Below are 15482 nucleotides of genomic sequence, written 5' to 3' on the forward strand. Positions count from 1 at the left end.
CCCTACACGATGGAAAATATAGATAAGAATGAATTGAATTTCATGTACGATTGGCATTTGCATACGACTGGACGCGCTACACGTAATTGTTAAATTATGCGCTTAATTGGATGACTCATGTGTTCGAAACCTCATATAGAACAATAGCAGCAATCTACAGTAAATTGAATGTTTTCTAACACGAGCGTACTCCAGGATCGGCTTCTATTTGTGCATCAACAGGTATTATATCGTATCACATAAAAAATTTGCTTAATATAAACAATAACAGCAACTTTATTTCTACATAGATTTCGTCAGTATTCTTAGCTTAGCTATAGCTACCGTATATTACTAAAACAACTATGCGACCTTAAAACCGTGAACTGTCAGAAATATCTGTCAAATTGCCAGGAAATATTTCGAAATTTCAGCGGGGGAAACGTTGAGGGGGGATTATTGTTATCAGCGCGCAACAACAGTCCATCGAGCGATTTGTAAATGAAACTCGGTAGATAGGTGTAAAGAGCGTGGTATTTCATTACGCCCGCGCTTCGATTCCGAACCTGTGTAGTAGAATCTTGACCCGGCAAGTTGCCGAGTGCCGCTTACTCGCTATATGTATACTACACAGTTTAGATGTTCTCAATCGCGTGACCCTCGCCGTTTCTGAATCATGTGCGCGCACGTCCGCGCCTACACGTGGATTTTACGATATCGTCGATAAAAAGAAAGGAAGAAGAAGAAGAGGGCTTTCTCGGTCGTAAATACCCCCACCCTCCCTGAGCCTGTTTCATTTTCGACGAGAAAATTTGTAACATACATCATCGACAATTTACGACGAACGTTAACGGCCGATTATCGCGATGTTTCGAGTGGAACTCGAATCGTTCCGGGCGGGCAAACACAATAGCAAACAACGATACGGTCCGTCGTCCGTTGTCATCGCGTACGCGATGCGTCATTAATCTTTTTTCCATTGGCGGACGGTAGCGAGTGCACGAAATAACAAGGTCGCGTGCGCGAAAGAGAAGAAGTCGCAACAAGAAGTTTGGAGAAAGAAGAAGAAGAAAAAAGAAGAAGGTTGAAGACCAGCATGTACGTGCGAGCGCGCGCGTGCACACGCGCGCGCCAGCGCGAGCAGCTACACTGGTTTGTGTAAGCGTGCGCGACACCGCGACGAGGAAGGAACTCGGAACGAAAGCCAACAAGTAGAGTAAATGTGACTCACCACGTGAACGCTGGAGAGACCGACCGGCTCACTTTGCTTCTTGTCCGTTTTCTTCGCCTGTCGTTTCGCCTTGCTCTCGAGGAATCGTTGCTTCAGCACCAGCGTGTCCTGAATATTTTGCTCGCACAGGCCGTTGAAGCTCTGGTCGAATCTCGGTATACAATCGGTCTGTCTACGCCGATAACTTTCGATCCTACGCCGGAGACGATCGACGACCGCCTGTCTCTTGGGGGTGAGTACCTCACCCATACCAGGTGCTTGACCCATTTGTTGCTGCAACTGCAGCTGCTGGCTCGTTATGTTCAACTGGCCGGCCGCGTTTAAATCGTGAATCCCGGCCGATTGGGCCAGAACGGTATTCTGCAGATTGTTTACGTTGTTGGCGTTATTAGCGTTGGTGTTAGGAGCCTGGCCCACGCAGACCGAAATCGGGCCAGGCGCGGTGCCGGGGGGGCCTTGCGGGGGCTGGCGGGGCAGGAGCCCCCCGGCCTCCATACAGCCCCCTAAATCCACCGCAGAGTAAGCCAGCTCAGTGAGAACCTCTGCTACCGAAGCGCCTGACGCACGCTACTGCTACTGCTACGACCTCGTCTCCCGCCGCTGCCCTCCAGCCGGGCATCCTCTGCCACCCTGCCAATGCGACGATCCTCAACTTCCGGTCAAGACGCATTTGGAATATATGTATCGTCGCGTCGTTCGCGCCTCGACACCGCTGCACCGCGCGATTCAACTTCCTCCTGTCCTCTCTGCCAGCCGATTATTTTTTCAACGATGCACTGAACTTCGCGTCGATTGTCCGATCGTTTCCACTAGATTTCACTCAATCCTCGACAGTACGTACACAAAATACAACAGAGTACAAGCGTGCACGGCCGGCACGCACGATAAAACACACGACATATATATAAATCCTCGTTGATATTGTCGTTCGATACCCACTTACAGTCCTTCGTCAATCTCTGTTTCAACTCAGCGAACAATCGCGAGAACGACGATCCAAACGACACGTTACAAATGAAGTTAGTCACCTTGTGTTAAAAGTTAAGTTTTCGAACTGTCACTCTTGACGAGACGCGCGCGAAGATTCGACAGTAGGACGGAACGTTCACCGCGCGCGACTAAGTTCAGGGCCTGGAAACTCCGTTTATACAAGAGGCGCCCAAATTGCCACGCCATCTGATAGTGATCTTTGCAACTAAGCATAGTTGGCGCCACGTATGAAAGTCATACTTTCTTAGATTCTGTTCGGTGTAAATAATGAACGTTTATCGATTACGAAAATTATGTTTTCTGTCACGGATATGTTGCTCTCTTTTGTGACAAATGTCTTTTAACAAAGAATTTTCAGAAATTTAGTAAAGTTAAAATATAAAGTTACGTGATATAAATTTACAATCAACGTATTTGAAATAAATGTTCATTTTCTTCCTTCGGCATAAAATAAATACGTACAGGGCTATGAATATTTTAGTTATTGGATATAAAAAATTAAAACAGAATTGAATTAACACACTCTTTCCAAAAAAAAAAAAAAAAAAAAAAAAAAAAAAAAAAAAAAAAAAACAAGATTAATAGGATACAAATTACCCTATTTTATAGTTCACTAAAAAAATATGCAAATTAACAGAAACAGTTACGATTTACCAAAGTGATAATCGATAAGAGTTGACGTGCGAAGCAATAGGAAAACCAATATGTATTGTCTCTTGTATACATTCAAAAATATGTTTCCAATGCCCTCTTTAGTCGTTAAAGTCCAACTCCAACTTATCAATAAGAGCTTCACTCTAATGTTCTTCCTTCCTTTTTCTTTCTCCGTCTCTTTTGCCTCGTTCGTGGTGTCGCGTCGCGTTACGAGTCGCGCGTCTACGCGAGAGACGGAAAGCGAGAGCGTAGTGGAAGTGCGCGGCAAGTCTTTCGCGAGTTAATATCAGCTTCGGTTTGTAGATCAGACACACGCTTTACCAATGAAAGACTTCCTTGCGTGCGGTGGCCGATGCACGAGCGTCCTACCGACCGTGAGGAAAGGTACACACAGTATATACGGAAAACAGCAGCGCATGCCGCGTGCGCTGAATCTCTCGATTGTCCCGGTGCGTCGCCGAGTGCACGTTGGACGTCACAACAGGTAGTTGAGCGAGGGCAGCGTGCTCCGGCTTGTCCGTGGAAAGAAAAGAGACGACCGGCGGAGCGAGTGAAAGATCGATAGATTTGCACGAGTACGCTGGAAAAAGAAAACACATCGTTGGTAGGGGAAATGGTAGGAGAAGTAGGAGCGAGATGGTCGAACAGAATACACCAGTGGGAGAGAAAGACGGGATATAGTATCAGGGAGGGGTTCTTCACTGTTGGTCGGATACCTCTATACCGTGCCTGTGCACAACTGCCTGTGCTACAGCTTTGAATCTAACGTGTACGAGACTGGTTACTCACGCGTTCTCTTTGCTCCTCTTCTATCTCCTTCGTAGACTACGTCCCTCTTTCTTCCTCTTCGGCTGACGTATTTCATTTCCCTTCTATGGGCTCCCCCTATCTTTAACGCAGGGACGCGTTTCCGTAGTCTGCCGTTAAGTCTTTTCGAAAAGTGATGCATAACTCCTGAAAATTATTTTATACAATTTGACAATGTCTCTGTTACTTACTCAATATTTTTTTAAATGTATTAGAGATCAAAATAAATTAGTCTGTTTGTTGTAAACATTTTACAATAAATTAATGATGTACGTACGATTAAACAATTATACACGTTATATAAATGCTTCCAAAATGCTTAATAAAGTTGTAAATTGAAGGATAAGTAGTATAGTTTAAACAGAAATCTACTTTTTATGCAAAAAGCTATGTATGATAAACATAATCGCTAAATTATAACTGAAAATATTCGGCTTCCTAGCTGAAGAATTACAAACTATGAAAGGCGTCAGCTATCGACTGTAAACCAGCTGCATGTGTTGCCATCTTCCGCCTATTTGCCGTAATAAAAATTTCTGCTTCGATTGATAAATTGTTATAAATATACTAATTGTTATAAATTTTTAGATTTTTATAAGATAATTGTATATGTTTCGATGATTTTATTGTTTTATAAATGTCGTATATTATATTTTAATAATATATCAAATTTAATCTATATGTATGAATATAACCTCTAAATGCAAACAAGGAGTGTCATTATATGTGAATCAAAATATATTGTAAACAGTGATTTGAAAAATGGATTTAAGTACAGCAAAGGGTAATAGAATTCCCTTTATACCAGGAACTAAACCTTCAATAAAAAATTCACAATTACTTATTTCAACTGGAATTCCTTCTTTAGATCATATAATAGGTTAGAGTTATATTGCAGTAAAACAATTTTTGTTTTATTTTATATTATCATATTTTAATTTATTGTTATAGGTGGCGGATTACCTCTTGGCTCTTTGTTTCTTATTGGTATGTAATAAATATACTAAATTAAAATGTATAGAATGATTAAAATTAAATTTTCAGAGGAAGACGAGTATGGTACATATGCGAAAATCATGTTACAATATTTTATGGCTGAAGGTGTAACTACAGCTCAACCATTATTAATTGGATCTAAAGATGTTAAAACATCACGGCTTGCGTCAGATATACCAGCTGTTATAACAGATACAACATCAATTAATCAACCCTCCAATTCTGATGAACAAATGAAAATTGCTTGGAGGTATCAAAATATGAAAGTAATTGATACCTCTCCAACTGGAGGACAAGTTTTTGGTCATTTCTATGATCTTACGAAAAAAATAGAAAAAGAAGTAATTGAAAATGCAAATATAACACAATGGTATGATGATAGTTGTCCAGAAAAGAACAATTCCTTCAACAATGCGACATATTCAAATTTATTAAAATGTATCCAAGAAACTCTGAAGAAGGGACAATACTCGATCTCAGAGACACCTACAAAAAGACAAGTTCTGAGAATCGCAATCCACTGCTTAGGATCTAGATTATGGTGCAGTGATTCTGAAGATGATTCGTGCCAAGATTTGTTAAAATTTTTATATTACTTTAGAGCACTTTTAAGATATTCTTATGCAGTTGGAGTGATAACAGTACCTACACAATGTTTTGATAATTCAGTACGTTTCACATTTATGTTCTTTGTTCTTTAAATTTCTTCATGTAAATTTCTTTATCATTAATTTTTAGAATATTATTGCACAACGAATTGAGCACATATCAGATGTCGCAGTTAGACTGGAATCATTTGCAGGCTCACAGAAAGAGACAAATCCATTATTTAAAGATTATCATGGTTTACTGCATCTTCGGAAGATGCTAGCTTTAAATACTATAGCACCTCATAATCCGGAATCGCGAGATCTTGTGTTCAAATTACGTCGCAAGAAATTTGTTATTGAGGTAAACTTCATAAGTTATTCAATTAATTTAAATTAAATTAAAATTTGGTTGAATATACGTATGTTTTTATTTTAGGTTTTACATTTACCACCTGAATTAAGCGATACTATTCAAAGAGAACAAGATGAGACGATACCTCAATTTGGATGTTCTAGTCTACCAGATAAGAACTTGTTAGATTTTTAAACAAATATAATGCTTGTAACAATATATTTTTTAAGTAACATTAAAACCTAATTATTTTTATGTTTCCTCATAAAAATAATTTTCTCGCTGATAAAAGTTAGCAGTAAATAACCTACATACGAACGTAATATGTAATATTTGAATTAGAAGTGTATAGAACGCCGTGAATTAATGTAGACGAGCGGAGATAGGCTTCGTGGACACACAATAATACGCATAACGCGTTTACCTACTCTATAGTATCAAATTATAAGTAATTTTTACTATAAATATTAAAAATATTGACATTACAACGTTTAATCACAATCACCTAAAACGACTTCTTTGAAATATATTTCGTGATTAAATCGTAATTCAATTATACCAAAAATATTTAATTTTTTATTTACTTTTTCTTAAACAAAATGAATAAAATAATGCATCTCAATTACAATTATTCACAAAATCTATATCGTATTGTCGTAGTTAAATATTATCACTAATTTTTGTATTCTCAGGTCTCATGTTTCACGAACTACCTAACGTACCAATTGCAATTTTCACGAACGTGAACGGAAATAAGCAAGTCGAGTATTACTCATCCGTGACGATTATACCGATTAGCGGTAGCTCCCCCTGTGTGAAGTTGGACACATATACCAGTTATATCTACAACAATCACATAACTACATGCATATGGACATTTCACCCCCTCCTGCGTGTCTGTTTTTGTTTCATTCCTTTCTATTTCCTTCCGGTTCCATCCGGTCGGTCGCGCATGAGGGCGCGTAACGCAAGCGCATCTACAGATGCCAGTATTCGTACGGCACTGTGGAATCATCTATCACGCGGCGGCTTTTCAGTCTTCGAGTTAACGCGGGCAAGTACGCGTCGAAACCAAAGAGAAAAAAAGAAAAGGGGGCAATCATCAGTGATACGATCATCAGAAGAAGAATAATCGAAATGAATTTCTTATTTATCGTGACTATTAATGGAGTGTCATCGTGAGGAATTGACGTGACGAGTTGTTGTTGCTGCTGCCGCGTACGCGTTAATGCAGAGGAAGATTTGGTGAATTAAAATGGAGAGGAAAAACTTTGGTGTATCGCGAATTTTCGTGTGTTGCTCGAACGTCGTTTTCCTGGTAAGTTGTGGAAAGCCACGTATAAGTTCATTTTTTGGATTGCTATTGTAAGACAAATAAAGCAACAGTTTTTTTCTATATAGTCTTCTTTCGTCATAAAGAATAAACGGGAATTTTTCGAATTAAGAATTTATTAAGGCTCTGTTTTAAAGATACTGCTTTCATTTCCAGATATCAGGTTTCACGTTCATGTCATTAGGAGCTTTGCTATTAGCCGATGACGAGCGTATCCTATTGTCGCGTTTATTGGGACCAGGAGATATACACCCCGACCAACCACTTTTTTATTACATGGCATTTGCAATCGTTGGACTCGGATTTCTGATCACGCTCACGGGTCTGCTAGGATGCTGGGCAACTTGTCTCTATAATCGTTGCGTTACAGTTTCAGTAAGAATCCAACAATTTTTCTTTTGTACGCTACAATACTCTTAATAATACTTTCAAGCGCCATTCGCATTAAATGTTTTAACGTTAAATGATTAGCTGACGATAGCTCTAGAAATTTTAAAAATTTGGATATACATGTAACAGAATCAAATTCGTATAGAAATCGTCAAAAGATTTCGAGCGAAACGACATGTGTAGCTGTTTCTGCAGCTATTGGCTATATTATGCCGCGTTACAGCCTGAACTCGCTTCTAAAGCAGCCACGCATTTTAATCGCGTAAAAGTCAAGGTCTGGACTCTAGAGTCTGGACGATTCACGCGCTTCTTCGTTGCGGAGTCCGCTCGGCAGACTAAACCGAAACCAGATTTCCCGCTTTGGTGGGCTATGGTCACGCGCCGCTGCCCGGAAACAGATCTACATAAATCCAGACACGCGTGCTCACGGAAGGAGGGCGAGTACGCGTATCGTTTAAAAACAGCAATTATTTTTCAGCATGCAGCTTATTAGACGAGTGGTAATTCAATACAATCGCATTAAATGTTCATGGTAGAAATGAAAAATTCAGATAAGTGACGATGTAAAACTTATGGACAGCTGTCGGTTAGCTGTGAATGCGCGGAGATCCAGTTGATTATTAGTAACAGTCTGTTTGCAAGATGCAAGTAAAAGGTGTGACCGTCTGAGTCAACGAACGAGGTATCCTTCTCGCGTTTCGCTCGTGAACAGTGCTGATGAGAGATACATATTGTTATTTTTAACAATGCCTATTTTTTTTGTTGAGCTTGACTTGCAAATTTGTAGCTTTTAATAATTTACGTCGAGGTTACAAAAGCATTTTCATACAACTGTGAGTTTATATGATTTCCTATGATCGCGGTTACGAATTTGAATTTGAACTCACGTTGATACAACTTACGCTTCAACGAACAGAATAAAGTTTATGATTATTTAATACCAGCGAATCGATTAACAAATACTATAAATATGTTACATATCGGTGTTCTTGACATTCCCCTGACAAACGTACCTTTTCCTCTCTGAAGGATTAAAGTAGGTGAAGTGTATTACAGTAATTTATCAAGCAACCGTACCGTTTCAAATGGTTAAAAGAATATTGCTTGCAAATTGAAGTAAATAAGCATTGTACTTTCCAAAAGTACAATATCATAATTTCATTAAATCACTTTTTCATATAATGTGTCGCATAATTAACCCGATGATTCAACAATTATGATGAATTATAACAATTAATCATACAGATATAATACATTATTATGACGAGTCAATTAACTTCATATGGTATGTAAACATTTGTAGCACATGGTAGCGCGGTATGATCATAATTATTTCGTTCCATATACCGCAAAGATACAACTAAATGAACTTAAACATTCAATAACCAGTAAATCACTCAGATATTATTTTATTCATTACTTTTTGTTTCATATCCTTGCTGGTGGTACTCTTTACTCTGTGCTTCAGCTTTTTAATTACTTCGCTCATTACATTTTCACTTCGTACATTTTCAGTATCTCATCACGATAATTCTGCTGTTACTTGGCGAATGCACTGTGTGCGTTCTGGTAGTGTTCTGGCCTCACGTACTCGGCATCGATGTCAGACCAGCACGATTGATACGAGCCTTGCAACGTAGCTATGCCGTTCCTGGTCGAGAACAATTCACAGCAGCCCTTGATCTCGCACAAACAGCGGTACGTTTCTGTGTACAATAGCTCACGAGAGTATTTGAAATTTACAGTTATTTATCCCATTCTCTTGCAATATCTTTCTTCTTTGAAGAAGCAAGGTTTCATTTGAAATATTGAAGAACCTTGGAAGAACGATGTCCCGTCGTTGTTATTGAACTACCGAAGTGGATAGATTAATGAAGGAAAATGAATTTAGTTCATTTGCGCATGATAATCAAGTCTCATTGCACCGCTCATTTAATGAAATTTCAAATATCTATCCCGATACTTTCATACGCAACCGTATTCCCGTGAGCAAAGCGTTTCGTAACGAGTCAACAGAGACAGCCTCGGTACACACGATCGTCGATCGATTCAAACTCACGAGTGTTTGCTCCGATTCGCCAAAGCTCATTATCGTTCGATCGATCGACTGGCAAAAGGCAATTACACGTACACACCTTTCGATGTGAAACCGCGCGGATCTTTTCAGTTTGCTTGCTGCGGCATAAACGGAAGCAGCAATTACGGAACCTCCTGGTGGCGACTGCAGGAAGTCGGCCGACGAGAATTAGTGGTACCTCTCAGCTGCTGCACCCTGAATAACGTAAACCAGACCGACTCTTTCCTCAACCCCGAGCCTGCCAATCTTACTCTCTGCCAGGCTTTGAATCCTGCCGAACATCAATACGCCCGCCATACCACGGTACGTACGTATTGTTAATCAGGATGTTGTTGATCGTGCGAATGGAATCGGGCGTGAACAGCGTGGACGAGTGACAGGTTCATTGATATGATAATGTGGAATTGTAATTGTAATTGCTAGAAGTTGTCAGTCGGTGGAAGGAAGGGCAGGCGGGGTGGTGAATGCTTTGTCAACATGTTTATGGATGAGACAGTACCTTAGAGATGATAAATTATGTTAAATAATTCACTTTCTCGCAACATGTGAACACGAAATGTCAGTCTTAGTGATTTAAATAATTGCAGGAAATTTTTTCAATTTTTCATCGGCAACGACGAAGAGCAAAGATGTAATTATTTAAAAGAACAACATTGATTTTTATCATTTACATCTTTCAAGATCTATCGTACTCGTTTGATACTTCAAATATTTATCTTCATTTTCAATTTAAAAAAAAAAAAAGAAAAAACGAACGAAATTTTGAATACACTCCTGTTACAGTCGCAGTGTAACCGTTATTATTTTCTCTGCAAATTTTCACGATAACTTTGTCGCTTCGACGAACAGAGAATCGAGGCGAAATGAAAAGGAGGAGCAGATTCTCTTTGTCGCACACGCACACGTTCAATAATGACCCGCATGCAAATGTCACAGCCTAAGGGAAATTCAGTCGGATGCGGGTTGCGTAAAAGCGCGGTGTTGATGTATCGTTCAATCTGTATCGTATCTGAAAACGGACGCGTCCGTCGGTAAAACTCGATGGAAAAAGCGAAGTTGACGCATTATGCGAGAAAGTTTCCTTATCTTTCGCCCGCGTCGCGTATTAAATATCGCGGGGCTGCGCAGAAACTGAATACAGATTGAAATGTCATAGCATGTTAACGCTACAACGTATATGATGACATTATCTCTGTATGTAGACCACTTATAAAAGAACACCTGTGTGAAAGACCGTACTCATTTCGATCTATATTTATACATTACATATTTATCTCCAATATTCCTCCAATTTCTATGTTTTATCTGTTATCTATTTATTCTTCCTACGTTTTATATTTTTTAACATCTGACTCGTCATTATGGCGGATGTCAAATTTCCTTTTCTAGCAATTGTTTAAAAGATATTTTTGTCGAAATTAATATTGATTTCTGTTTAGACAGAAACACGATTGTATAGATTTTAATTATCATCATTTAAGTTACAATTATTTATAAACGTATTAAAGGCGTATTCGTTCTAGTGTTAAAAAAAAAAAAAAATAATAATAATAACCGATACGATATTATACAGAAAAACTATATTCTACAGGGATGCTTGGAGATGTTAGAGAAATGGACCCAAGAGCAAGCACTGATACTGCTCACGATCGGACTTGCGGTGATTTTCGTGGAAGTCGGCGCACTTCTAAGCACATTCTTCGTCTGTTCGAAAAGCAGTAAGAGAGCCAAGTCTCAGGCATCGACGTTTACATCTACTCAAACTCTCAGTCCGTTTAGCGAAAGCGATCACGATTTCGGTAAGAAATATTTCCTCCTTTCAAATGGTCGTTTGCTAAGAAAAAATTGATGTTCAATCGTTCGTAGGATTGGGAATCGAGAACCGGATGCATGCAACCGGAACCACGTTCGGCGTTAAATCATGAAGGTGGCTAGAGGGCAGTGAGGGTAAATCATCAGTCGACACTAAGAATACGAAAGTTGCGACAGATTTGTCTAGACTTAACGACGTAAGGAGATTTAGCAAGAGTATAATCGAAGAATGGAAGAATCCCTCGAAATTCAACGAGAACGTATTACGAAGCGATCAATTATACGAGGAACGCGCGATAGACGTCGTGCCAGACTACTTTCTCAAAAGTTGTCCCAAGTTAAAGAACGATCTGGAAAAAATTCGCGACGACAAAAAGAACGGGTCTAAGTCGAAATCTCGCAACAGTAGCGGCACCGTTCGGAGTATTCCGATAAAAAATTATCAAGCTTCGATAGCGCACAATATTGGTACACTTAGACGATCGGAGGCACCTCAACTCCAATTTGAATCTTCGATATCCGAGCCTGACAAAAGTTTTTACGTAACGAAATACAAGACCGTGTCTTCACCGCAAAACGAGATCGAACCTCAAATTCGACAATCAGTCGCGACTTCGAAACGTTCGGAAACCTTGAATCCATCTAGGAGATCCTGTCACTCTTGCGACTACCAGTGTGAAGTTCAAAGTGGACACCGGAAAGTCAATTCGAAGTTAAAAACGTTAGACAGGAGGATGGCCAGAAGCGATCATAATGTTTCCATGCGAAAGAACGATCAGGACTTCACCGACTTCGGTAACTATTTTCACAAATCTTCCTTCCAAAAATCGAATGCTGCTCGCCGAAGATCGAAAGATACGAAAATCGAGGAACAATCTAATAAAGAAACGATGGAGAACGAAGGTTCAAAGCGTTCAAAAAATGAGGCACGAGTGAGAAGTAAATGGGGGACCATTGATCTGGAACGTGGACACGTTGGTCAAAAGATATCGGCGTACGAGGAAAATGCCAAACGTAGTAGTCGTAACTGGGAAACTTTCGACACGTATCAAGTGTTTCCTGAAATAAAGAAGCACCGAGCCATTGGTGTACCATTAGTAGGCATGCATAATGCATGTGGCTTGCCTGTAGTTGCTTCCTGGCACGATCATGAATTATTGGAACCTCTGAGAGTCAAAGGTAGGGTTTTAGGAACATTAAGACCAATTTTTAAAGGACAGCGTTCTTCCATCAATTTTCGTCATCGAACTCATCCGAAGAGAAAAATGCCAACGAATCACAGTATTTCTAGAAAGAATCGACCACAAGATTTGAATGAGTTTGATAAGAAAATAGATTATCCATCGATAAAATCGTTAGTTTCTTTGGAACCAGGAATGGATGAAGTTCGAAAGAAGAGGAGACGCAGACCTTCGTTCAAAGCTAAGAGAATTGGTACATTTTCATCGAAAAGTACTACGAAACGAAAGGGGAGATCGCATGGAAGAACAGACAAAGAAAATACTCTGACTGGTAGCTTTCGTAGAAAATCGTTCGGAACTGGAAGCGTCAAACGACAAACTTTGTACGCGAGGGACGATGGAGAGGAGGCTGTGCAAGTTCTTAAAAGCTTATGTCTAAATCCTTTGGCTCGAACGAAATCCGAAACTGATATGATATGGTGAAATTAAAATACCATTTACTTTTGCAGTTAAAACTACGGAAATTTTCAATGCGATCAAGAAAATCATGTAGTACAAAGTTCAGAATTATTTTAATCTTCCATTTTTGCAATAAAGGCTCTATGTTATTGAATTGATTAAAAAAATAATTGTATTTTAAGTTTTACCAAAGTAATATTAGTATATTCATTATACGCTTTGTAAATATGCTTTGCCAATTATAGTGTATTCTTGGATGTTATAATAAAACAAAAACCCTTGCTACCCTCGCTGGAAGTATTGGAGTATACGAACGATATCCTTACAAGAATATTGTCTTAGGTGTTTTAAATACATAACATTAAATAAATCAATGCACGAAGAATAAATATTTTTGTACATTTTACATATTAATTATATATACAATGTTAAAATATCATTTAAAATCGAAAATACATATATAAAACATAAATATATAAAACATAAATTAAGTAAGAGAAAAACCAAGAAACTGATAAAATATTATATGAAGAAATAACATGAAGTACTGATAAAATATTATATGAAGAAATAATATGTAAATTTTTTTTTCCTACTGAAGAAATTCTATTTCAACTTCAAGTTTAGAGTTAAATGTTCTGTAAGTATGAAACTTTAAATAATTTCTGAATATTTCTGAATATTCTAATTGTTTAAACATTATCTGATGTTTCTAATGATTTATTTCTAAGAATTAAACAATTAATTCTCTTCTATAACATTTCTAAGTACTATTTAAAATTTTTAATTAATCATTTGTAATAATCGAGTCACTAATACATTTCTATGATATTTTAATCAAGTCAGCATTACTGATGACTGAAAGATCAGATCATAGAAGAGATATATCTCGTTTTCACACTGTCGGTATTTCAGGACATGTGACATGAACTTCCATGAAATGTCACATCTATATTTACATATCAATATTTTTCAATTTTAATGTAAATCCCAACTGTATACTGTCATGTTAATTCAATAGACGTATCCAGTCAGAAAGTAGTTTGACAAACGACTTTAGAAAAAATTTAACAATCAGGCAAAATATAAACCACTATATCTTCAGAGTTAATGTAAATAAGATTTTCTTATATATACGTTTAGATAACCTATTTTTCTGTTCCTTGAGGGCTACTGAATTAAGGACTTAATTTGAGGAAAAATTGCAGATATGCCCTTTTGATTCAATATGGCAATATAAGCGTTCGGTTCACGTTTGATATTAATAAATTTATTTTTACTCTTATTCGTGATAATTTAAATAATCACAATTAAATATGAAGAATAAAAATACATGCAACTTACAATTAGATGCGAAAAACGACGTATGTAATCGTGGTCCAGAGAAAATCATTGCACGTATCATTAAATAGAAATCGTTAAATCCGATTGGAAATGTCTGTAACAAATCACGCTCATGATTGAATACATGTAACAATTTTTTAGATAATGCTCACTGTTTTAAATCGTAGATGTATTCCATAATATAAAAACAAGTCTTACCTCGGTAATCTTTATTCGACAATTTCTGGATAAGCTGCTTCTTGCTACGTTTCTTGTCACGTTCCCGCCTAAAACTGACGGTTTTACGTTACGTCACAATATTAGATTGATTAGATCGATTACGAGAAATATCGATTAGAGATATACAATATATAATTACGAAATTTCGCCACCTCATTGGCGCTGTGATCATTACTAAAGTTAAAATTATTGCGCGCATTTTCGTATGAAATTAAATAATGTCACATTTAGTTATGAAGACTACTTCGTTATGTTATATTCGTACTTCAGTTATTTTATAATTTATGTTTATTACATTAATAGGACTTACGTACATTTGATGTAGACCAGAGTCTTTTATTTCTTATTCCGAAGTATCGTTGCATGCGAAATGCGTGATTACAGCGCTCCAACGGTGAAATATGCAATATACTTCCTACGATTCTTGAAATAATCGATATTTCTCATGATCGATTTTTAAACGGGAAACATGGCGGAGAAAGGAGAAAATATTATCCAGAAGAATCATCCAGAAAGAAGTGTTATTCAGAAGTTCTTAGATAAAAATTTAAATCAATAGTTGTTAGATTTGCGTTTGTATTGTGGATTTTTAAGATAAAACGTGGATTTTTGGGTTCAACTCAAGGTGAGATTTAACCAAACAATTATTACACATAATTTTCAATAATTGAAGAAATAATAGCATATAAACGTTAAAACAGAATGTACTATGCTGAAATTATTTATAATTTTATACCAAAATTTAATTTCAAACCAATACAAATATTGTAACCTTGTAATTGATTAACTTATTGTCACACATACACACATATATATATATATGTGCATGTATTGTATTATATGCCTATACACACTTCTGTTATAACATTTTCTACTTATTTGTTGATTCTTTAACTTCATATTGCGTAATTCTTAACAATTCTTATATTAAATTCAACAATAATTTATTAAGAATGTACGTATTTAATTTGATTTTTTTTTGTGCAGGTTATACCTTGGTTGCAAAAATAGCTCTCTAACAAATAAATTCTGAGCAAAATGGCTCTCATTAAATTAAATTATAATTCG

The 15482-nt window shown here is 37.4% G+C and overlaps 3 protein-coding genes across 4 annotated transcripts; 2 read left to right on the forward strand and 1 right to left on the reverse strand.

The window, feature by feature from the left end:
• Nucleotides 1-704: 704 nt before the first annotated feature.
• Nucleotides 705-2586, reverse strand: LOC122530635. The gene has a single exon (XM_043657755.1). The coding sequence runs from the start codon at nt 1703-1705 to the stop codon at nt 1124-1126; it is 582 nt and encodes a 193-aa protein (XP_043513690.1). The 5' UTR covers nt 1706-2586; the 3' UTR covers nt 705-1123.
• Nucleotides 2587-3033: 447 nt separating this feature from the next.
• LOC122530633 (elongator complex protein 4) lies at nt 3034-5840 on the forward strand. 2 transcript variants are annotated; one of them, XM_043657753.1, is made up of 5 exons: nt 3034-3238; nt 4613-4648; nt 4706-5325; nt 5396-5608; nt 5684-5840. In XM_043657753.1, exons 1-5 carry the CDS (start codon nt 3178-3180, stop codon nt 5792-5794), a joined length of 1041 nt encoding a protein of 346 aa, XP_043513688.1. In that variant the 5' UTR covers nt 3034-3177; the 3' UTR covers nt 5795-5840. The 2 variants fall into 2 exon arrangements, with proteins under 2 accessions (XP_043513688.1, XP_043513687.1); XM_043657752.1 differs by having other exon boundaries at nt 3090-4541.
• Nucleotides 5841-6540: 700 nt separating this feature from the next.
• On the forward strand, nt 6541-13141 carry LOC122530634 (CD82 antigen-like). Its single transcript, XM_043657754.1, has 6 exons — nt 6541-6917; nt 7089-7307; nt 8838-9020; nt 9490-9702; nt 10991-11198; nt 11266-13141. The coding sequence occupies exons 1-6, from the start codon at nt 6855-6857 to the stop codon at nt 11322-11324; spliced, it is 945 nt and encodes a 314-aa protein (XP_043513689.1). The 5' UTR covers nt 6541-6854; the 3' UTR covers nt 11325-13141.
• The last annotated feature ends 2341 nt before the right edge of the window (nt 13142-15482 follow it).

The sequence above is a fragment of the Frieseomelitta varia genome, unplaced genomic scaffold (assembly GCF_011392965.1).
Source record: "Frieseomelitta varia isolate USP_RPSP 00005682 unplaced genomic scaffold, Fvar_1.2 scaffold_35, whole genome shotgun sequence".
In the NCBI taxonomy this organism is placed as follows: Eukaryota; Metazoa; Arthropoda; class Insecta; order Hymenoptera; family Apidae; genus Frieseomelitta; species Frieseomelitta varia.

Excerpts from the sequence above, each read along its gene's own strand:
- LOC122530633 (XM_043657752.1), top strand. The coding sequence starts at position 4,424 with ATGGATTTAAGTACAGCAAAGGGTAATAGAATTCCCTTTATACCAGGA. Across the intron at positions 4,542-4,612 it reads TTCTTTAGATCATATAATAG|GTGGCGGATTACCTCTTGGC; the intron begins GTTAGAGTTATA and ends TTATTGTTATAG. Across the intron at positions 4,649-4,705 it reads TGGCTCTTTGTTTCTTATTG|AGGAAGACGAGTATGGTACA; the intron begins GTATGTAATAAA and ends TTAAATTTTCAG.
- LOC122530634 (XM_043657754.1), top strand. The coding sequence starts at position 6,855 with ATGGAGAGGAAAAACTTTGGTGTATCGCGAATTTTCGTGTGTTGCTCG. Across the intron at positions 7,308-8,837 it reads ATCGTTGCGTTACAGTTTCA|TATCTCATCACGATAATTCT; the intron begins GTAAGAATCCAA and ends GTACATTTTCAG. Across the intron at positions 11,199-11,265 it reads CGAAAGCGATCACGATTTCG|GATTGGGAATCGAGAACCGG; the intron begins GTAAGAAATATT and ends AATCGTTCGTAG.
- LOC122530635 (XM_043657755.1), bottom strand. The coding sequence starts at position 1,705 with ATGGAGGCCGGGGGGCTCCTGCCCCGCCAGCCCCCGCAAGGCCCCCCC.